Source organism: Blennius ocellaris, assembly GCF_963422515.1.
Source record: "Blennius ocellaris genome assembly, chromosome: 10".
Classification (NCBI taxonomy): domain Eukaryota; kingdom Metazoa; phylum Chordata; class Actinopteri; order Blenniiformes; family Blenniidae; genus Blennius; species Blennius ocellaris.
In genome coordinates, this window is record NC_137659.1 from 21,121,576 (window position 1) to 21,145,841 (window position 24,266).

The 24,266-nt window shown below is 40.3% G+C and overlaps 1 protein-coding gene across 1 annotated transcript in view; it reads right to left on the reverse strand.

Annotated features, from left to right (window-relative positions):
• Positions 1-362: 362 nt before the first annotated feature.
• Positions 363-24,266, reverse strand: part of tnr (tenascin R (restrictin, janusin)) — a gene marked incomplete at both ends in the record, with an annotated part of 92,719 nt that continues 68,815 nt past the window's right edge. Inside the window, 7 exons of the mRNA XM_080503804.1 lie at positions 363-482; positions 2,783-2,946; positions 3,296-3,457; positions 13,723-13,819; positions 14,614-14,765; positions 16,442-16,574; positions 22,434-22,564. Coding sequence (XP_080359930.1) covers positions 363-482; positions 2,783-2,946; positions 3,296-3,457; positions 13,723-13,819; positions 14,614-14,765; positions 16,442-16,574; positions 22,434-22,564 — 959 coding nt within the window. The remainder of the gene's footprint in view (positions 483-2,782; positions 2,947-3,295; positions 3,458-13,722; positions 13,820-14,613; positions 14,766-16,441; positions 16,575-22,433; positions 22,565-24,266) is intronic.

Below are 24,266 nucleotides of genomic sequence, written 5' to 3' on the forward strand. Positions count from 1 at the left end.
CTTGGTTTGCCTTTCCTATGTTTTTTTTTTTTTTTTTGTACAGCAAAGGGAACCATTGTCATTCAAGGAATTTAATAAATTACATACAGTGTCTTCTATCATCTGGGTAGAAGTACAGCAGGATTAGACAGCTAAAGCTGGCCAGGTCACAGATCAACGGCGTTCCGGTTTTGTTTTAAGCCTCTTTGCCAACTTCTCCACACTTGAGGTTAATAGTATATTAATGTTTTAAAATATTTCACCAAATTCTAATGAGTGTGTGCTCAGTTACATTCTAGCCTGAGTGAGGCCTACAAACAGGGCTGAAAATCAAATCCGGACTCCATTTATCTGCGGCTCTGGGCAGCCTGGAGGAGGTTAGTTTATACAGGGGCGGACCGCCTCCTCTTGCTGCTGATGCTACGGAAGTTGAACGGCCTCATCTTCATCTCCACGAAGGGAATGGAGAACTCATGGCCTTTCCAGTGGTACCAGTTGATTCCCTGTGAGGCGACAGAGGAGGAAATTACAAGCTAGATTCTTTAAGTCCGGCATGAAAACTGAGGCAAGATATGACTTGAATTAAATTTTTTAGTTTAGAGAAAATGTGTTGAGTAGGAATGATAATACAGGGACATTATAATGGGCAAAACAGTGGCCTTTTCATAGTATGCGGTCTCTCTTGTGATTTTTTGGGGGGGAGAAATCATACAAAAAAATTATGGTGTGGTGTGTGCAATGGTGTGTGCAGAGGCTCTATGCTACAAACTGTGTTTTAGTTTGGCTTTTAATTTAATTTATGGGCCTTCAGAGCTTTGAATAACCTATGGTCCTGACCTCATGTCAGATCAGGTGCATGAGAAATGCAATGATGTGGATACTGGTGTCCGTCATGTGCCTGATCATCACGTTAATGTTTAATGGTGCAAATCTTGTTTAACTGATTACTGCAGCATGGAAATATCTAAAATATCAGCTTGAATTCTATACATTTTATCTCTGCAAGTAATAAGGATACTAAACTACTAAAGTTTAAGTAAATGTATGTTAAGGGAGCAGAAACTGTAATTGCACAAATAAATATAAAACTATTCTGTTCCAGCTTAGTTGCAGCTTTGCGTGTGTGACTGCGTGACTTGCATAGACCAAAAAAAAAAAAAAAAAAAAGAATTGAAGGTTTATTTGGCTCAAGAAAAAGAGAGATTGAACACTGGGGAACAATTGACAAAGCAATTGCTTCTTCATTGGATCTTTAATGTGGACATCAGAGCTATAAAAAGGATAAATGTAATTAAAATGACATCTGGATACAATGTAGATAGCAGTTATTTATGGCAGGTCTACCACCCAGTGTAAATGTGTTTGTATGCCTGCATGAAAGTGTTTTGATTTGCAGTTTTATGCCTCCATTTTTTCTCTGTACACATTTTCCTCCGTCCATCTCGGCCTCCACCTGTTCTCATTTAAAGCCATCAAAAGACGAAGACGAAGGCAGCGAGCCAAGTGAAAGAAGCCTCTGTGGTTCAGCTTAATCACTGTGTTAAAAAAACACCCACCTCGCTGGCTTTGTCGAGCCATTTCAGCTTGAAGCTGAGAGATAGAGGCTCATCACACAAAGCCCCCGAACTCCCACCTCACATGTACCGAGCAAAAGGATGTTAAAGCTTTGGTGAGAACCAGGTAGCAGTGGTTATTAGTCAGAAAGACATGTTGTTCAGTGTTGTGAATAAAAGCCTCAGTCTTCACAAACACTTTAATAATATGAACTGGTTGAACCATGCTTGTTGAGGACATGCGTCACTGAAATTCACTGAACTGGATCTATTCAGTGTAAATAAAATAAACAAAATGCTGTTGTAGTTTCAGTCTCATTAAAACTCCATTACAGCAAGTATTGAGATGGATGTTGCTAAAAAAAAAAGTGTGAGAGATCTAACTAATTAGAAGCCTATCAAAGTGAAATTTTTAACCTTTAATCAATGCTCTGGTACATGTTTATGAGTTTTGTAAATGTCAGTGCACTCTTGCAAAATGTCGTCCATTTCAAGTGACCACTCTCAGGTTGTTTCCTTCAAACAGAGGCAAATTATCACATTTTTTTTTTCACTTGAAAGTGGCCCACGTGTTGAAAAAGTGGGCTCATCATGTAATTGTGAAAAGAAATCAACAGAAATCTCTGTCAAATGACTGTAGTGGGACTGCTTTTAACCAGGAAAATGAAAAAAAGAGATGAAATGAATAAGAATTCAATAAATGAGGTAAACCATGGAGATTAAAAGTGACAAAAATCCCATTGAGAAGACACCAAAAGACGAGGAGTCCTTTTTTCTCTCTTGGCTTTTCTTGTGAGCTTTCCAATAATTACACAAGACAAGTGCTTGCGCAAAGAGGCTCTGTTGTCTTGTTACATTTGTGTCACACCTTCCTTTGAGTCATTGATTTTTAGCTGAAGATTAAATAGTTTGCCTACTTCACGGTCACTGTTAACCTTCAGCAGGAGGAGTAGTCTGAACGTTGTCAGTGATTCAGCTTTCCTGTCATTGCAGAGGAAGAAGTAAAGGTGTCTTTGAACAATGTTTGACCACCATTTTCCAAGATGGCCCCACTTCTGATGATGGTGTAAACACAATTTTGCTTCTTGAGCCGATTAAAAATGATAGTATCACTTTGTTTGGACGTAAAATTCACCGGTCTGAAACTTGTTCTATTTCTGGATGAAACATAAACAATTGATTATATCGCCAGTATCGTCAGTGTCCGTGTCTGTAGTTTTGCGGTGTGTTAGATGTAATGAAAGCCTGACCTGACTGTGTCTGGATTCCCCGTATTTGCCATTGAGGTTGGCCCGGTGGCAGTTCTTGTACCACCAGGCTCCTTTGTAGGACAAGGCACAATTAGTGACGGCAATGTCATTGTCTCTGTCTTTAGTAGAGAAGGGCCGGCCCTGGTGGTAGCTCAGGGAGTCACCTGGGATCAGAAAAGAGAAAGACATAGAAAGTGAATAATAAAGCAAATAAGAATGAATAACAAAGGATCATAATGGGAGAGATATAAATGATCAGTTAAGCAGCAGTCCGACAGACAGACATGGGGAGTGAAAAGAGAACTTCTCTGGGAAGGATTAATGATTACAAACACAAGGAAGTGATTCTGACATATAGATTTGAAAACAAACACCAAGTGGAAACGCTGAGGTGTATTTCAGATATCACAATAGGGGTTATTTTAACTATCCACAGTTGTTTGAGTAGAAAGTGAAAATGTGAATGAATTGAGGTATGTTCACTAATCCATGCACCACTTGGCAGTCACATACCAGCAGTGCCATTGTACTCTCCTATCCTGAGCTTGTAGAGGTTTCTTGCATCCCCAATGGAGAACTTGTCATAATTGGCGTACACAGACTCCTGCCCATCCTTCATGTCAATCCTCAGCTCGTATCGGCCCTGGGCAGCGATCCTCTGGATGTTGTCCAGACCTGCAGAGAAATGGCTTGTACTTATAGTCAAGGCAGAAAGTATCTCTCTAACTAACTATACCAACACCTCCAACCGAGATCGAACCACAAAGGAACGTTAAAGGTATATTTACACATAACGACGACAAGTCAGGAATGGCATGAATCTCAACTCCTAGCCGCGGATCATGATTTTCTTTTTGTTCGCCCTTGTCCTGTTCGGCAGCTTGGGAAGACAATTTAGAGCCTTCTGGTGTCAGAACAGTTTTCACTCTTGCAACAGGAGGACACTAAGTGTCTCCCCCTGTTGCTTTTATTAGAAGTTGGCATGGCTGCCGTACACGACTGGGTGGGAACACTCAAAGAGAGAGACAACAGAGAAGATTGAGAGAAGAGAGAGAGAGAGAGAGAGAGAGAGAGAGAGAGAGAGAGAGAGAGAGAGAGAGAGAGAGAGAGAGAGAGAGAGAGAGAGAGAGAGAGAGAGAGAGAGAGAGAGAGAGAGAGAGAGAGAGAGAGAGAGACAGAGACAGAGACAGAGACAGAGACAGAGAGAGGGAAATGGGTGGGGGACAACATACAATACCCTTGTTTGTGCTACATATATTATTTACAGTTATCACACTGATCCAAATATTTTCCAACTGTTATGAGATTAAACCAGCCTGAGCAGCTCTATCAAGACAATAACATGATTTTCTAGATTAAACCAGTCTCAGCAGCTCCATCTAGACAGTAACATGATTTTCTAGATTAAACCAGTCTCAGCAGCTCCATCTAGACAGTAACATGATTTTCTAGATTAAACCAGTCTCAGCAGCTCCATCTAGACAGTAACATGATTTTCTAGATTAAACCAGTCTCAGCAGCTCCATCTAGACAGTAACATGCTTTTCTAGATTAAACCAGTCTCAGCAGCTCCATCTAGACAGTAACATGCTTTTCTAGATTAAACCAGTCTCAGCAGCTCTATCTAGACAGTAACATGATTTTCTAGATTAAACCAGCCTCAGCAGCTCCATCTAGACAGCCTAGGACCAACACCAACCCCTGAAGAGGACCCGGGCAGGAAGCCCTCCCCCCACCCCACCCAACGGCCAAAGAGCAGAGTCTAAGACCCGCAGGGTCAAGCACAAGCCTTGCTGGAAGCCAGCAGTGAAGAAAAGAATCACCCCGTCTCAGATGAGGTGTCGTTGAGGTGATGGTGTTCGCCCAGGGTGTAAAACAAGCCAGATATATATTTGGCACCACACAGGCCCAGTCATTCTACCATCAGCGTCTATGCAGTGCACACAATCCAGATTGAACTGCATCCAAAGAATTGCCACAGAGTTGCTCAGAGAGGACGATGCGGCAGCGGAGCGAATGCTGCCACACTGTGTGAGTTTTTGAGTGTTGGTTGTGTTTTAATTTATTTAATACAAGAATAATGGTGAACCGGTACCCTGGCTCCATGACATCCATCAAACAGCAGACATATTTGTTGGGTTGTGGAGCCTGATGGATACTCCCAGAGTTTTTAGGCTTTCAGCTTTTAGGTGTGTCTCTTGTGGAATGACCCATCATATTCACTTCAGGAGGCTCCAACCTTTTCTACTTTGAAGCTAGAAACGTTCTTGTTTCGGAAAGCTGATAGTACGAGGTGGCTCAGTTCACTCTGAAGCACTTTCTTAGATATGCTGCTATGAGTTTAGAATTGTGTGAGACATTATTCAGTGCATCAAGCTTTGATATAAGTCATCTCATGTTCATAACTTATCTAACTCATAACATATCTTCGCGAGTACAAAAACAGCCTGGAACTACATGAGCCACATTCAAAGCTGACTTCACGTCAGACATTTTTTTTTTTCTGTACATGCTCATGCAAGATTGATGGATGGAAAACAGTTTGGCTCACAATGTTTGTACTTCCACAATAAGCCTGCATTAAATGATCCATCTGAAACTTCCTCTCTTCTCCCTTCAGATAAAAATACTGCATGTTTCTGGCATGAATTGTAAAGGAGACAGTTGACACTTGTCACAAACCAACATGTGCAAAGACAGCACCTGTGACTGTGAGGTAATATAAATCCCTTCCTTGTGGTTTCTTGTTTTCTTTTCTTTTTGGTTTTGGTCTGGAAAGTGCACTTTCCACTTTTCTCCTGGATGTTTTCTCCTCTCTGACAGCTTTGTTGCCACCAGCAGCTTTGTGGGTTAATGGTTTGACTCCTGATAAGCACTTGTGTCAGACGCCTCCTGTCAGCCGCTCCTGTGGCTGTGTATGATTGACGCCGTCGAGTGGTGGACACTGTCACCGGCGGTCCTCCTTCAAATGCCACATGTTGCAGCTCTCTGTGATGCTTGGCTTTGCTCTCTATCTGAAAGGCAGCAGACACAAGGCCTGTTTGAACCCCCGGCAGCTGATAAGGCCACACACCGACCTGAGCGATTGGAGCTGCCTTCACTATCAGATTACAACAAGCACCTATTTGTGTGTGGGGAAAAAAGAGAGCCTTTATCCTGCTTAACCTCCAGCAGAAGCATCACGTGCACTTTATTTGAATATTTGGAAAAACAAATAAAAGTCTTCAAGCTCTCACAGATGAGACGTTGGAAGTCAAAATCTGGAAGTGCGGGGAAAAAAGTGTAATATGTGAATGGAAAGCAGATAAAATCTATTTTACAACCCTAAGGCACTTAAGGTGACAGAGAAAAGCAATTATTGCAATAAAACTGTGTTTAAAATTCAGTCAACTCTAATTTCCATTGTATATTATCAATGTATTATGAGGAATTATTCTACGACTCACTATTTCTTCTTTACAGTTTTTTACACTTTATGGGATCAGACTAAAGCAATTAAAAATACATTTTGACACACACTTGCACTTTTGTCCTATTATATCATATTTTATTACCCGGCTTAGCCTCACACAGTGAAATAGAAACAAGCAGTCAGGATTTGGGAAAAAAAAAAAAGGGAAAGGGAAAGAGAATAGGATAATGATCACAGAGCGCACGTGGCCACCCTTGCTTTCTCTCTGTTATTACCTCATCAAAAGGACATTGCATTCGGCATGAAACTGGTCGAGGTCAGTGAGTGGAGAGAATAAATTGTCCTCGAGCAGCAGTAAAAGTGGTCGTTCTCAAACTGTAACCGGTAATAATGAAAGCTCAATTTCCATATTCTTTACTGCTGGCCTGGTAAGTGCCTCTTTCTTTCCAGTTTGAGTAGATTTAATATCAATGTTTATGGTTCTTACTGTCCAGCACATTGCTGTTCTGCGTGCAGCGGCAGCGATTAGCTAAATGTTCACCACAACGGCTCTCGTGAGATACGATGGTGACCTGATCTCGAGATGTTACTCGAAGAGTGAAGGTCATGCTGCAGTGGCCATCTGTATGAAAGTAGTGTTTACAATTTAAACGGACTGGACTAAAAGACATGAAAGACGGGACATTTCATGACAATTTAGAACAGAGAAATGTATTAAATAGCTCCCCTTAATATTCGGCATTGCAGGGCAGTTAATCAAACATGATTTAAGGAAAAGTATTAATTCATATTTTAACTGTGATTGTTCAAAACAGCTTCTTATTATCTGAAGACTCTAATTGGGTTTTTCCACCAAAAAGAAACAGGTGCCGGTTCAAGGCTGGTGCTATTGCCAGTTCTTAAATGTGCACCTCTAAAGAACCAGTTACTATTCCATTGTCTCGGGAGCCGAGTGAGAGCCACGGCATTGCGTCAGTCTAAAACGTCAAAAGTCACTGCATACGTAGCCCCAAACACTTCAAACACCTCAGAAAAAGTTGTCTAAACTGCTGGAAAAAGATGAAGAATACAAAGAAGCAGCTCCCGGTACTGCTTTTATAATTTTTGAAGTTTATTCGGGAGCTGTTCGACTGTCCTAGCGTACGCCGCCACAGCCATGTCCCGTTGTATTCTCTGATACACCGGTTTCGTCCGGGTCGCTCCATCGAGTTGGGCCTGCACGTCAGACGCAGACCCAAGAGCTAGAAATCATTGTCATCAGTGTCTCCTCGTCACTCCATTGTTGTTTTTTTCTCATCCATCTTGCTTTGGCGATGTTCACTGTGGATTTCAATATTCTGGTAGTGGTAACTCCGCCCCCCGCTGATGACGTGTCAGGCCTCGCTCTGGCCCAGCAACGATGTGGGTGTCGGCTTAGCACCCGTTTAGACCCTGATAGGCCGGGGCTTTGGAGGTAGAAACACAAAGAACTGGTGCAAAACCTGGCTCTGACCCCGGACTAGCACCTGGGTCTTTTTGGTGGAAATGCCCCCTGGGTGATTTTATACCCCACTGTTGTATAGAATAATCCGGTAGAGTACAGGGACTGTACTTTGAATACTTTTACGTTTTGGTTTGGTTCACTTTCCCACAGTCCTCCTGACAGTGGACCAAAGCAATGAGACACGTTTTTTTGAACAGCTGTTCAGCCGGGACTCTCTTGCTCCAGACACTGAGTAGGAATTAAAAAAAAAAAAAAGTACAAAAAAAACCTGAATGTGGTTCATTGATTGGCCATAATTGACAATTAAGCTCTATCTCATTCAGCCTGCTTCACACTCACACCCCACCAAAAAACCCCCAAAAGAAACACAAGCAACAAACAATAGAGCGATTTAAAAATTATGCCTGCCGATGAAGTGCCTGCCTTTGTTATTATGTATTTTTGTAATATTTTCTTTTTTTCACTTTGTTTTTCTTGACTCTAAATGCCTCCCTTCTCGGTTCACTTCTTACATTTGTTCTGCCTAATAATCCACCAGCATTTCCCACTGGAAACAACCTGCAACAGAAGTCGCTTGCAAGTGAACTCAGAACCATGTTTTCACATCTCTGAGCTATTCTTTTTTTTTTGATGAGCTTTCAGACCTGCACAAAGAAAAGCAGCTATCTGAGATAGTCTGGCCCACTTTAAATAGACCAAACAAAAGTAGTGTGGAGGCAACTGGACTTGCTTATGGTTTAAAAGATTTACACCTTGTAACATTCAATAAAGTAATAAAGGCTAGTAATTGATTAATTTTGGCCTTTTGAAAATCAAGACAATAAAGTAACGACTTGCCATACAATAAGCATAATATCATAATTAATCCTGGATTTATTGAAAATACAAGCTTTTTAGCAGTTTTTGTGCAGCTTGCTTATCAAGAACAGATATAATGACTGGGGTAGTCATATTAATTCAATGAGGATAGATATTCTGCAACAATGTGAAAAAAAAAACCTTTTACTCTTTACCATCTTAATACATTATACTCTGAGTTTCATGTTTGTACTGTTGAAGCATTAATTCCTAGTAGAGTTGCTGCTTCTTTTGCTGTCTGATATCCACATGTGTTGTTGATACCTCCAGTCAGATGAGTCAACCTACCCACTCTCAGGTTTGGTTCCGATGCCACAAATGCACCCGAAAAAATGTGGCACCGTTTAAAATAAATATACTGGGTTTTAAAGGTTATACGACTTATTGCCGCCCCCAAAAAACCCCAAATCAAACAAAAGCTTTGTTTGTGCATAGTTTAGCAAATAATTGGTTATATTGCAATATATAATATATTATTATAACATATAATAATGGTTAAAAATAGTTTTACTTCAATGGAAATTATCTAACAGAAGGATTTGCTGATGGTAAGAAAGTTCACACTGTGCTCCATATATGATTCAGCTGTCATTAACTTTTACATCCAAAAAGAAAATCAATCTAACGTCAAGCAGTGTGCCACACTGCTTGACGTCATCATGCTTGAGGCACTGTCATAAACCCCCAGAGATTTTGTTCCTGGATTAAAAACGGTTCCGTCTCCGTGGTCAAAAATGTGTCCCTTCATGAATAAAGCTGCTTATATCTCAGGCTATCATTTCAATTGTCCGTGGGTTCAATTTCCCCTGATATCTAAAACAAATCACAGCAGGGGGGCAAACTAATCGCGTTTATAAAGATAGAATATCCCAAAATTACGGCTTTGTTTCAGGGTTGTGGTAGTGCAGCTTCTTTGCAACAAACATTTGAAGCTTCACAGGTCAGATTCATGCAGGAGGCTTAAGTATTTGTGCTGTAAACTGAGGTCACTGTGCTCCCTGCTGGCACTTTATCTTTATTCTGGCATCATGCGGCATCTCTTGCTGCTCCACACCCTGAGGTCACAGTAAGATGCTTTTATGCACTAAGAGAGAGCAGAAAACAAGAAAAGCAGCGTGGAAAGGGGGGCAGAAAATGCCTCCTGAAATCCCCCACCCGAAAAAAAGAAAGAAAAAAAAAGTGAACCCTGGAGACTGAAGTATCATTCTATGGCTGTATGTTCAGAACTGAGAGGTCAGATTAAAGCTGATTCAGCTGCAGAAAAAACAGGTCAGATGAACAGAGCCAGATACGCAGAGGTGTCTTTCTATTTTATCGCAGACTCAGCTTTAAGAATCCTCCAAAACTGTGCCTATACACTTAAATGTGATGCCTTCAGGTGCCCAGGTCAAGAAGGCTAGAACATCACTTTGTAGTCTTCAGAGAAGATTGATTTCTCTCTGCATGACGTGTGTGTGTGCCTATCCCTCAGTAAGTCATTTCCTCCACTCTCTTGAAACACATACATTATTCATTTTCATACAGACAGAAATCCAACTCTTCCAGTTGTGTTAGAATGTTAACAGTTACCCTCTCACCACCCCCCCCCCAGTGGCAGTTTACAAAGGCCAAAACAAACAGCTGACAGATAATTGAAACACCAAATGCAGTTTAAAAATACTCAATGAAGAAATCTGACAAATTAAAACCAACCAACTCATTTCTGCTATTTAAACATTTTTTTTCCTGAATCTTGTACCGTGGCACAGTTAATACAATGAAATGTAAAGTTGAAGATTTACAGCTTCTGCACTAGAAATCTGCTTTACTATGAATGTACCAAACAGCAACAGGCAGAATGAATAATCAAAGTTTTCCATTTTCACTTCAAATCAAACTTGGGAATTTTCACTTGAAGCCAATTTCACATAGTTTGTTATTAATCATAACCCATTTTTTAATTGACACAGCTCAAAAGTTATGTGCGATACATTAAATGAAGGTACTATCAATCCCAATACTGAAGGGAAGAGTCAATATGCTCTGCAAACATTTGTTCAGCTCTGCATTTGTAATTTTAAGCAAGACTGATTCATTTATTTAACTGCTTCAGATGTACATTCGGTCATTCATTTAATTTTAATTTATACAGTATCTGCATGTTCACTCATACATAAATATATATGCAGCTGTGCACACATGATTTTGTGCTTTTACTCATTAGCGCTCAGACACTAATGATTCAGAGCTTTCTACCATTAATGGCCCATTATTTGTGAACAGCAAAGCAAGAGACTTCCCTTCTGTTATAATGTGGATTTAATGCAATGCTACAAAGATCCCCCCCCGGTGTTATTAAATTTCTTTTATCAAAAAGTTCCCCAAAACATTTCTCTCAAGGTCCCGATTCACTCCATGAAATATTCATGCAATATTTCCCTCTAATCATCTGCACAAAAACAATAACATAAAAAACCGGCCCATGAAGAAACATGACTCATTTGCACATTTTCTAATGAATATAATTATTTTTTCATAATGAGATTTGGAGGTGGTAGGCGAAGAGTGACAAACATTCAGCAGTCCATCAAAATTGGGAGGACGTTGTGCTGTTTTGTCGTCGGATTGGAGCGAAGCTAAAAACAATTACGAAGTCGTTTCGGGGAGAGATGAGCTTTGAGAGATTCCAGCAATGAATCGGATAGACTTTGTGAAGTCAAGTGCTTAAAGATGTGAAGAGAGAGAGAGATGAGAGAGTGAGAGCGAGAGAGAGAGAGAGAGAGAGAGAGAGAGAGAGAGAGAGAGAGAGAGAGAGAGAAGGCAGGATGCCTCTAAATCTCTGTACAAATTGAAATATCTTTATCTTGCACAAAATGTTGAAGACATCTTCTATGTCCATAAAGGAGATGTATCAATTGAAACTAAGTTAAAGCGATGAAATTATTGATTGTACTTATTGGATCCACGCCGGTCAGGTGGAAAGTGAGGAGATAGAGGAGGTGACATTGCCTTCAGACAAGGGGAGCAGAAATTGAACTAAATGGGTGGCAGGTAGGAGCTCAACACCAGCCGTAAATTGTTGCTGAAATATAGCAAACAGACCGACAGTAAAAATGCAGGAGCAGCAAACCTGATCTTACATATAAATTACTTAAACTGCACTTATTTTAAATTTGAGCTGCCAAGAATGGAATAAAACACCAAAAAAAACAAAAACAAATGGTAGGCAGCCTGTCCTCGGTCACATAAACTAGACATGACAGTACGCATGTTAACTACATTGTGACGGTGACAGTCATGCTGTTCTGTTCATCACTGTTTTAATCAGTTGGTCTGGTCATCATGTCACTAATTAGCAGTGAATAGCACTTCTACATTTGGAGTGATTAGGTCGTAATTGATTAGACTATTGAATAAGTAATGCAGTTAAAATTGCTGATGTTCCAGTTTTTTCTCTCCCTGTCAGCTTTAACTTTATCATTATCGAAAGCTGTTGGTTGCAGTGAAGAGCAGCTTTGTTTTCTCATCCTGTAAACTCCTGTTTACTGGAGGAACGGCTTCTTTATTCCAGAACTGTCAGTCTTCCTGACATCAACATGAGTGATGTGTTGTGAACAACAATATCATCCTGAATACTTTTATTTATTCCAGCTGTGCAAATCTTTTGATCAAACTGGATATTAGATGATGCATATATAATGGCCAATATAGGGTGACCAATTAACCTTGTGTGCATGTTTTTTGAACTGTGGGAGGAAACCGGTTGCTGAAATATGCGAGTAAAAGATTGGCCTTCACTAAAATAGGTAATGTTTCACGGAAAAGCAATCGCAAAACTGCTTCTTTTTAAGAAAGGCATAAGTCCGTCATAACTGGTATCAACAATTTATAAGTCTTTCAGTAATCTGTGTTTCACTGCTGTTCTGATCTGTGCACAAAACAGTGTTGATCTTGAGTGATGATTCTGCAGTTCTCACTGCAATTTTTCTGCTTTTATTTCATTCAAGTCAGAGGTTTGTTTTTTTTCTTCCAAAAAGCCTACAACAGTGGCAACTACAAAAAAATAATTTCTACACTATATCGTGCCCTCCAGACTTTGAAAGGAGATCATACACTGGACATTAAAACAAGATGGGACGCAGGGGGAAACGTCCCGATAACGGTGGAAGAATGGAACAGAATTTGCAGACAGCTAGGTTTGACAACAAGCTCTCCCTCCTGGAGGGAACACAGCTGGAAGAGCTGGACTCCATTCTTCTGCACTCCAGCACAGAAAGCTCAGTCCACTGGTCACACTGCTTGTTGGAGGTCCTGTGGAAACACTGTTGTCAAACACTTGTACACCCTTTGGGATTGTTCCTCTGTGGCTGCATTTTGGAAAATTGTCCATGGCATCCTGGAGGCTGTTCTTAAATGTCAAATCTGTTTTGACTTTAAAACCGTGCACCTCGACGCTATGGAGGAACTGAAATGTGCAAAGAGGGATAAATGTTTATTGAGACGACTGTTATAATTGCAAGCAAGACGGCTGTGACCAGAAAACGTCTGAAAAGAGACACATGATGGAGAGAATCACATTTAAATGAAGATGTTTAAAATGATATCTTTGCTGAAATTTGGTCAAAATGGCTCGTCTGTGTTTTAACTGTCTGATAATGTGTAGTAACAACATGCCACCATAGGGGGGCGCAACCTCAAACTCTACCGTAAAAGAGAAAACGAATATGGTCACGTGAGCATAGTGACGTACGTGTGAGAGGTTACTTTAGAGCAGTGGTTCTCAATTATTTTCTGTCATGCCCCCCCTAGAGGACAACATTTTTTTCAGCCCCCCCCCCCCGAATTGTACTACCATTGAGAACCTGATAATATTTATTTATTGATCCTATTATTGATGCTGCACCAGCATTCTGCATACAATCGCCTGATTATCAAAATAAATTAATAAAATGAGCTGGAGGCCCTTTTTTTTATCCTTCAAGCATGAATAAAGACACTAATACTGAAAGTCGTGCCTGCCTCACGCCCCCCCTGACACCCCACCACGCCCCCCCAGGGGGGCGCGCCCACCATTTGAGAAGCACTGCTTTAGAGAGAGATCTTCCCCTGCTCTCTGTTCCATTGTCATTTGTATTCCTGTTACATTCTCTGACAGAATAACAATAAAAAGTAAATTAAAAAAAATGATGTCAGAGTAAAGAAACTTACCAAGCCAGAACTCATCCTCCAGATTACCAAAGCCAACCCGATAATCGCTCCACTTTCTGGAAAAGTCTGTCAGGCCATTTTGACGACGCTGGAACACCTGAGCATCAACATGGCAAAAAGACAGGATTAAAAAAAAAAAGAAGCAATAGATGGTAAAAGGATTTCACTCATATAGCGCTTTTCAAATGCTTGAGCAGTCCTAAAGCGCTTTACGTCGTTAATCATATTCACACACACATTCACACACCGAGCAAGTCGCCTTGCATGAGCAAGGTGCCTACTCCATCATGTAGGAGCAATTTGAGGTTCAGTGTCTTGCTCAAGGACACTTCGACATGTGGACAGGGAGATGGGAATCAACGAGTCATAGCCACCCCTTGGAGATGTACAGATACAGTAAGTTCACACTGATATTTTTGCATATCAAGTGAATTCATCAGAAAAATTATACTGCAGAATATTTCCGTCACATACAAGTATACTTTACATTAAATGCAACTGTGTGCTTCTTGTCTTCTTAAAACCTGGTAAAGATCTCAGCCTATGAAGAAGTGCTGAAGGAAGTTCCAAATATGCCCCAGGCAGGCAAAGAATAGTCTCTAACAGTTGTCACATCCTGTATTCGGTCTGTTGAGACATTTTTGGTTCACGCTGCGATAAGACTTCAACTGGGCTGCACTACAGTTCCCACTCCTCAAACAGTCTCAGGCAGCATTCACACTCAACTGGGCTCCACTACAGAGGGATATATGTACACACAGCAAAATACTTAACACACTGTACTCTTTTTTTAATTTAGAAAAATAAGGAATTTTATATTTGTAACGTATATGTATATGTAAACCCATTTTTATTCAGATATAAAAAGATGGAATTCTCTCCACCACTTACAATCCAGCCTCCTTCATCCGTGGTCATGTCACAGTACACCTGCACCCCCTGGCTGGGGTCTCTGTTGATGTAAATGGTGTAGACGCCGCTCAGAGTCTCTCCGTTCAGCAGGTGTTGAGCACAATTCTGAGGTGTTGCAAACAGACGACTCCCTGGAGAGGAGCGAAAGCATCAGAGATGACAAGTTAAAATTAGCTTTTCCCCCCTCCACATACTGACTGTTTGCTGAAATGCACATGTACGCTTGGATAGAAACAGTAAATATGTGATTATGACGTTAAAGATGGTTTTATTAATGATTTTCTCTACTTTGATGGATCACCATTAGTTATATAAAATAAATTCCAGCGAGTGAAACTAAAATCTTCAGTTTCACAGTAGTATTAAATGAATGTTTTGTTTTTTTTAAGGCTGGCAGGTTAAGATTAAGTCTAAAAGCTCATCAAACCTGGTGATACATGGAGTCACACTACTTACTGAACTGACACAATAAAATAGTAACTGGGTGGTAAATATAATGGAACAGTCAGAAACTAAACATGGACATTTCTCCTCAAAATGACCCTCGTCAAATTTAAACTGCGGACAATTATACCAAAAAGGTTTTCTGTTGCACATCTTTTCACCAAATTCCTGGAGGCACCATCATCACAAAAACTCTTAAAAATGTATTGGCTTCCTGTCAACTTTAATTTGAAAATTCAGATTTCAATGTTTAAAGGCTCCCAAGTACATTCAGGGATTTTAAAGGCTTGCTCTTCAGAGCAGAGATTACTGTTAGTACGTCCTACTCACTTCAAAATGTGTGAAGATTGAGCTTTAGAGATGACGGCACCAAAGCTGTGAATTGAGCAGCCATCATGTCTACGTTTCATCGACTTACTTTAAGGCTTCCTTTTAAAATATTCTTCTTCAGGCAGGATTTTGTATGCTATCTTAACACATTCTCTCGATCAGAACATGTTTTTGTAATGAAAAACGAATACATCGTTAAAAATATATGTTTACCTATTCATGAATGAGTAATATTAAAGTACCTCATTTGAGAAATGCACTCTTGCATCACTTGTACCATATTGATCCGAATATGAGACCGTGTTTTTTTTTTTAATTTGTTCTGCCTCATAAAAGCACGTGGACTTTAGAAATGAAGAGGAACATCTTGGGTGTCAGCTGATTGAAATGAATGGTGACTTGGTGATCATAACAGGGGGATAGGCAGCCAGCGACAGATGCTGGCTGATGTTGTTAACAAGCTGATCAAAAGCTTTGAGATGCTGCACCTCAAAGCCTTTGGAAGGCAGGGATGGTGATGGTGATGGTGATGATGATGATGATGCATTATGGGATGATCAGGTGGAACTGCAGCATGAGAGAGTGACGATAGCTGTCGCTTTTATGAAACTTCAAATAAATGCTTAGGTCACTATATGCCACAACTACCTGGGAATACTGCACGCCGGTGGGAGGTTGAGTATTGCTATATACTCTTGGCACAGCTGCATTTGAATCTATATACTATAAGCTGCTTTTTAGCAATAGTTTGAGTGGATAATATTTGTCACACGCTAAGCACATCGGAGAGTGAAACGTGGTGTTCAGCTCAAAAGCCACCCTGCAGGTGCCACCTAATGGTGTTCTCCCTCCCCGGGCTACATGGCAAAGAGAGAAAAATAGGAGCCATTATTGTGCACCTTTGTTATGGCAACTGTAATGTGAAATGCAGTGCAAACTACGTGAGATCAAGAAAACACCAGTCGCTAAAGTGACTTTCTAAGCTCAGATCGGAGAGATACGATATGTGGGTGAGTGCTTGCGTAAGCTGCACCTGTAGTAAAGGTGGTGGAGACGACAGCACTGGTATCAAGTCCTCTCGCCGCCTGGAGCTTGACGGTGTACTCCGCTGTCTCCGCCAGGCCCTCCAGTCGAATCCATGTGTCTTCTGCATCAAGGATCAGCTCCTAGAGCACAGACAGGAACACATTCTTATAAGACCTGCTGTTGGAGAGGAGCAATAACAGATAAAGAAATTACCTTCTGTAAAAGTAATAATTCAATGAGCATTCAGTCCAAACCTCAGGGTGACAAGAAATTGGATTAGAGACCCCTGAAGCCACTGAATGGAGCTTGTGAGATTTAAGGAGATGTACGATAACAAAGAAGCTCTGAAGCTATTCTTTTTCAGGAAACACATCACAGCTTTGTGTTTAATCAAGCTGCAAACCCCCCCCCCCAAAAAAAAAAAAAAAAAAAACACCAAAAAAACATGATTGCAAAACAAACAAGTGACAGACATTTGGAAATAAAGAAGGAATGGAAAAAAAATAATTGGGTTGATTCCAATGCTATAAACAAGCATTGGCCAGCCTGCAGGTTTCACTTCTTGTCTTTTTATATGTCAGAGGTATGTAAGTGTGAAAGTGAGCTGGAAAAAAAAACAAAAAACGAGGAACTGAGAAGCGAGAAGAGATAAGGGTGGATGGGTGGGTGCTAGAAGAAGGAGGAGGAGGAGCAAACAGACGGAGAGAAGACGATAAAAGACTAATCGGACAGCCAAGTTGAGAAGCAATCAGGAAACAAACATTTCTATTTTGGTGAAGAAGTCGTGACATTACTGTGCAGTAGCTCCACTTTGTTTCTCTCTCCACGCTAATCCTCTTTTATTGAGCTCCTCTTAAGGAGGCGAGACGTTTGACCGCTTCTATGTGACATCAATTTCCTCTTGATGTGACACCAAACTGCCAGGCACAGGGATCAGACAAACAAACCCGTCAACTCCTTTGTCTGTTACAGTTTGGCCTGGATGCGCATTAAATATGAAGAAGAATGAATGAAATATTCAGCCAGTTTGGATGAAAAAAATTGAGGGGAAAAGAGAAAAATCACACATGTCCTGGCAATGTATCCCTGTGAATTATGCAGAGAAGCAGCTTGCAAATGGTGCCTCTGTGTCTCAGATGATCAGACATTCTCTCACTAGGCTTTCAGGGTCAAGATAAGATTTTTATTGCATGGACTCACTATTGATCGTTGCATGTGTGGCAGTGTGGTTGGATTTGTATTTTTTTTTCTGGATGTGTCCTCGTGTGTCATCTTTATCATTCCAGGCAGACATGTAACCAACTGCGATACATGCATTTTTCTTTCTTTCTTTCTTTTTTTTTTTTTTTTACTGTGGTAAATGTTAATCAGATAAGAAATTAATCACACGACTACTGTGTGTACATTACAAAAACTCCATTATCTCGGTAATGGGTGGGTGGGTCAGGCTAAACAGCTGCACCAAGCACCAGTGTGTGGTCGGATTATAGCTGGAATAAATACGACCAAGCAAGACCTCACGTACTGAGCAGCAGAGAAAAGTCTTACATGGAGGCCTGCTGTCTGTGGAGTCTGCAGCAATCAGAGCCGCTCTGTGCATGAGCGATATGAGTCATGCGATGTTGGACACCATGAATTCAGAATGTTGTTGTGGAGGCAGCTCACAGGGAAAGAGAGAGGGGTGAACAAAGATTTGAATAAAAGGCGAAAGCTGGAAACTCAAGTTTTATATTGAGCAATAAATAATGAAGACTGCACAAATAACTGACATTTTCACCCAGTTTAAGTACCCAGATCATTGCAAAAAAAACAACTCAAATCTGAAATTTCAAATGAAAATACTTCCAGGTGGTTAATGGTTATTTGGTCACTCTTGGCCTAGGAGGGTCTCAGTCCTTAATACCAGAGATTTTTCAACCACTGTGCCGCGGCACACTGGTGTTCCACGAGATCTAGTCAGGTGTGCCGCGGGAAATTATCCTATTGCACATTTTTTCTGTAAGAACATTAACTCTCACAACCACTGTCAGTGCAGTGTGCAGAATAATCATGTATACATACTGTGGCGAGCGCCGCGGAAGATCTGCTCTGAGTCGAGGTTCTATTCAGGCAACTGAACACCAGAGGCTTTTATTTTGACATGAACACAATCAACTGGAACTTCATAACAGGATCAGACTCCACAAAACACATTTCTCACTCATGGTTGATCACCAACATCCAACAAACCAAACCAAACGAGACGAAATAATTAACTATCTGAACCGAGGAACAAAAACACAACACAAGCACAAATTAACACACACAACAACCCCAACAATAACCTCCGGCAACACATAACCTGAACTCCCATCATGCCCTGCAGCGACCAACTCCATGATGCTACAATACTCTTCACCACTAGATGGCAGCACAGAACTTTGCTGGTGAAATGAAACTTAACAGAGTCAGTCTGGTTAATCTCCTGCTGCTGCTCCCATCTTGTATCAAAGTACTGTGTCAGTGACAGTGATGGAGAAGTTTTTGAAAAGGAAGAATCTAACCAGGATCTCAGCTCTTCATCCATCAGGTCCAGGTTTCACACTGAGTGAGTAAAAATTAAAAAAAGAAGTTGGGAAATACTTTTTTCTGTATTCATTTGATTCCTGTTGATAAAGCGTTGGTGAGAATGACTTTATATTGTTAATAGAGGCTACAGAGTTTCAAATGTTACCATTTTCGGGTGGTGGTGTGCCTCCAGATTTTTCCAAAGAAAAAAGTGTGCCCTGGCTCCAAAAAGGTTGAAAAACACTGCTTTATACTATCAATGTCTCTCTGCTGATTGTAATGGGATTCTCATTATACGGCTTTGTGCGGATTTTCTTGATAAACTCAGGTGTGTCACAGCAGGAAGGGCAAATTAGGAAGCAAGACCAGCAGTGCCTATCTCTATATTGCCTACTTCTATATTCTATAACCTTTTATCAAAGTCAATTTGACTGGGACCTATTCTGACTTCAAGAGGAAGCCACATCTTGAACAGGTCACCTGTCCAAGGCAGAGGACACACGGAGACACACATTCACCTATATAGTAACCAGTTTAGAGTTACTTGTTAATACTGGTTCCGAAACATGACTTCTGCTCCACAAATGGAAAATATGTATAAAATCACAGACTTTTTAACAAAATGGAATACAAATGAACAAACAAATCAATTAAATCAATTAAATCAATATGTGTGTAGTTAATTTTTTTTTTTACAATCTGTTCTTACATGTGAGGAGTTTTGTCCCTGCGTGTTCGGGTTTGCTCTGGTTACTGCAGCTGCCTTCTCCAATTTGAAGATAGGGATGAAATTTGATCCAGTGACAAAATTTCCCATGTGCGTGCATGTGTGTTTGGAAAGTGAAGAAGACTGGAAAGGTGAAATATAGAAATGTGGCAAAACTATATTAATCCTGAAAGAACTGGTCTCAGAAATTCTCGAGTGTAAGAATCATCCATCCATTCATCCTCTGAAGCAAACACCTCCATGTTATGATCCGCTCACGCCACATGACTCTGGTTCATTAGCAGAGTACAATGTGAACAGGCATACAATCAATCAGATAGGTAATCACTCAGGCAGACAATTTAGTCACCAATTACTGAGACAAGCATGTCTTTGGATTGTGGGAAGATTGTAGAGAAAACCCACTGGGAGAACATGGAAACTCCAAACACGTTTTAATTGCTCCAATGTTTTCACACTGTGGAGTTGAAGTGCTACACTGCCATGATTCCAGGTTTTTTTTGTGTATGTAATGAAATAAAAAAATATTCAACAAAGAAAATCTGATCTTAGGGCTAAATAAGTTTGACCAATTATACTAAAGAGGCTATATTGACCAGGGGTGTCTAAACTAACTGGCATGACAATAGGGAGTTGTTACGGTGCTTAATGTGATGCAGATGACTGCGTATTATCTACCTACCAGCAGCACACACACACACACACACACACACACACACACACACACACACACACACACACACACACACACACACACACACACACACACACACACACACACACACACACACACACACACACACACACACACACACACACCTCCCGGGGATCAGTATAAGGGCTGATCCCAGCGTGTTTAGAGGATCGGTACTGGCTCAAACAAAGCTGGCAGCAAGGCTGTCAAAATAACAGAGATTTGCTCCGACTGAAACAAATCTTCGCCTCTGTCTCTCCTCTCTCATTACCACAGAGCTGTGTCCAAAATATTCCGGCAGCAGCTCCTCATCCTCACCGGGCTCTGGTGTTTGCTGGTTGAAAAATCATTGTTCGCGGCAGGTTGGACCAGCTGCCGCTAAATTAACATCACCTCTGTGAGGAAGCTGATGCCACCTCACGATGAGACATGATTAAACTCAGCTGTTGTATGTTCTTGAGCTCTCTGCAGCTGGCGTCTGTTCTCACTTAAAGACCGAAGTGACACGTACGTCTCGATATAATTGTTCAAGAATATCATTCAAAGCAAGCATACATATGAATTCTGATTCCATCATCATGTTTGTATTTCAGAAAAACAGGAACGGACTGAGTGAAGTTGTTTAACGGCAGCTGTACGGCACTGTGATGTCTTCATGATAGCGTTATGCGAATGAAGGCTTTAGCTGTAAGAAACGTCCTTTTCCTATTGCATATATGAACAAATGGAATTGTGAGTGTTTTTTAAGAAACAACTGCTTATTTTGTCATAACTGCTGAAGTTGTCCAAATTAAAACTTAAGATAAGATAGACAGTACTTATCCCAGCAGTATATATATATATATATATATATATATATATATATATATATATATATATATATATATATATATATATATATATATATATATATATATATATATATATATATATATATATATATATGGTACAAGAGATTGGCATATGTAACAAAGGTCACAATGTAACAATACATTACATCACATTATGTTTGATTCTTTTCTGAATTGATCCCTGATTTTATGATTACACAATTAGAAGAAACTTCACAAGATAACCTGTATTGAAGGGCATTGAAGGCTCTGAATAGCAAAAAACTACTCAGATTACTTAAGCTTCTCACAAATAATTAACTGAGCACATTTTAATAAGCCTGCAACAGTGAAAATAAGTCTGATAATGTGACAATGGTGATACAATGTTGCTTCTCTCCATTTCCCAAACATGGTCAGACATTTAATTTCATACATCTATAAAGATAATCTAAGGGGTTTTCTAAATAGCAAAATAACCCTTAATTTTGGATTTTATTTAATTTTTTGCAAAAAGTGTCACCCTGGAAAAAAAGGATATAAAGGCAGATGGTACGGATCAGTGGAGAGAAAAATGAAAGGGAAATCTATTAAAGGAGCTCATTTGAAGAGTGGCATTCATTGTGCATGAGTGACACCCAATGGACAGTTTGTGTGTGTGTGTGTGTGTGTGTGTGTGTGTGTGTGTGTGTGTGTGTGTGTGTGTGTGTGTGTGTGTGTGTGTGTGTGTGTGTGTGTGTGTGTGTGTGTGAGTGAGTGTGTGTGTGTTTGCGTGCACATGCATATATTTGACCTCACGGCTCTCTCCAATGCTCTTGATTACAATTTCTCAGCCACACCAGAACATCCAATCAAAACAAACAATGTCTCTACCGAGACACATTAAATTAATGTCTCTATTGGACAGGCAATCTCAGTGCCCAGCTTCCTTGTGGGTGTGTCAATCAGTATCCCTGAACGTGCATGTTGTGATTCTTGAGGGATTTATTTGATTGAAAAATGTAATTCTGATTCTGAAGTGCTTGTAAAATTTAGAACGTGCGATTCTCTGATCACTACCAAATTTGGTACTTCTCAGGAAGGGATGCATGCAGAGTTTCAGCTCAACAGATTTTTAGGTTTCCTTTGGCTGCTGTTGGATATGCACACACAATCATCAGTATACAAAAGTTAAAAAGCCAGTGCAGTTTAGGGCGCTTACCTTGCGGCTGCCGTCGGCCGCCTTGTAGGTGAGCATATAGTTGTCAATTTCCGCGATTGGCGGTTGCCAGGAAATGAGAGCGCTGCGGTGGTTCACTTCGCTGGCTGTCAGGTTTAGAGGCGCGTCCATAGCTACGAGAAAGAGACGAGAGAAATTACTCCTGCAGTCAGTTTAGCGGACAGAGAAAAAAACGCGACAACAATGAAAAAGGCCTCTGTACCATAAAGCGCAGCTTGATGCTATTCTCCAACATTCATTGAGGTTTTGATGTTTTCCATCTAACAGCATCATGTTCATTCATACTCCCCAGGACTCAGGCTCTATGAGTTTTATGAACAAATCCTGTTTGTTCTTATTCTGTTGGTATTCACTGATTTCTCTGATTCCCTCTATTTCTCTGACAATGAAAAACAACACTTCTTAAGATAAGACAGAACCATTTTTTTTTCAATATTCTCCAGTAACTCCAGCCGTCTCTCACAATACAAAGACATTTGTGTTCATTTGCGACACGAAAAAGCCCACGGGTGTGTGTGATTGTCCTTTTCTCTTTGTTGCACCAATAATACTCTGGTGTGTTGTCCAAGGTGGAATTTGCCTTTTGTCCAATATTAGCAACCATGATGCTTGATAAAGTGGATGAAGGACAGGAATAAATGGGGTATAAAGAATGACATTCATCTATAAAAGCTCGAGCATATCACAGCCTCCAATGGGTAATGATCTGGGTGCGTCCTCGACTGGATATCAGCAACATGGGGGTCTGGAGCGACATGTGACCGTTTAGCTAAAATGGTGAAATTTGCACAAAATTTTGATCAGGCTGAAACTATTAGAAAGGGTAAAAAGAAAAAAAAATCTCCTCACTATGAGGTGAGGGTGAACCACTAACATGACCATGTGTCGCAAATAAGAGAGATCAAAAAGCCATTGATCATCAAACTGACATCTGAGTGGGTTAATATATTGATTTATTCCAGATTTACTTCCACATGCTTCAACATTAATGCCCAAATTTGCAAAGACAAGTTAATGAGAATCTCTGAAAAACAAAGTTTGCTTGTGATTAGTAGAATCATTAAAGAGCACGACACTGAAACAATACAATACTCGTGTTTATTGATGTATTGAACCTGAAAATACCACATTGTATTAATTTACAGTGATGTTCAGTTTTACAAGATGTTTTTTTTTTTATATTTATTTTACAAGAAGTAATTCTGCACTTTAGCTTTTAATTGTGTGATATGTGCTACTTCTTGCAGTTTTATATCCTGTGAGTGTGTGCCACCAATTGTCTGTGTCTGTGCTCACTTTCTTGAACTTGACTTGTATGGTATCTATCGTGCCTTTACCCAAATTCCAGTTGGGATATGCTTTACTGTGCATGACTGTAACTTGGTTAAGTGAGAAAAGATCAGGTCTGACCCTTTGTGACCTCTCACCAGATTGTAAAGGGTTAATAATAAATGATTAATGACATGATACGTGTGTACATTATGCATGCAATGCAACTCTTTTGGTTTTACTTTCCACTGTAAGTATCGTCCTTGTGGGCACCTGTGTAGAATGATCACAATTTGAGCAACATTACGAGCAAAAACATGGAAATAAAATACAAGAACTTGAACTGATGCAAAGCAGGAAAGGTATTTTATCAATTTTTGGATTCAGAGCTCGACTGTATGTCTCAACCTCCATACGATAGTTTTGAGTGTCCCATGTGGCTCCACACTGCCGGTGTACATGAAAGATGGATTCTGTGTGCTCCCTGAGTGGTGCAGTGGTTTGTTCTGTTTCCTTTGTGACCAGTTGAAATATCTTCGATCACAA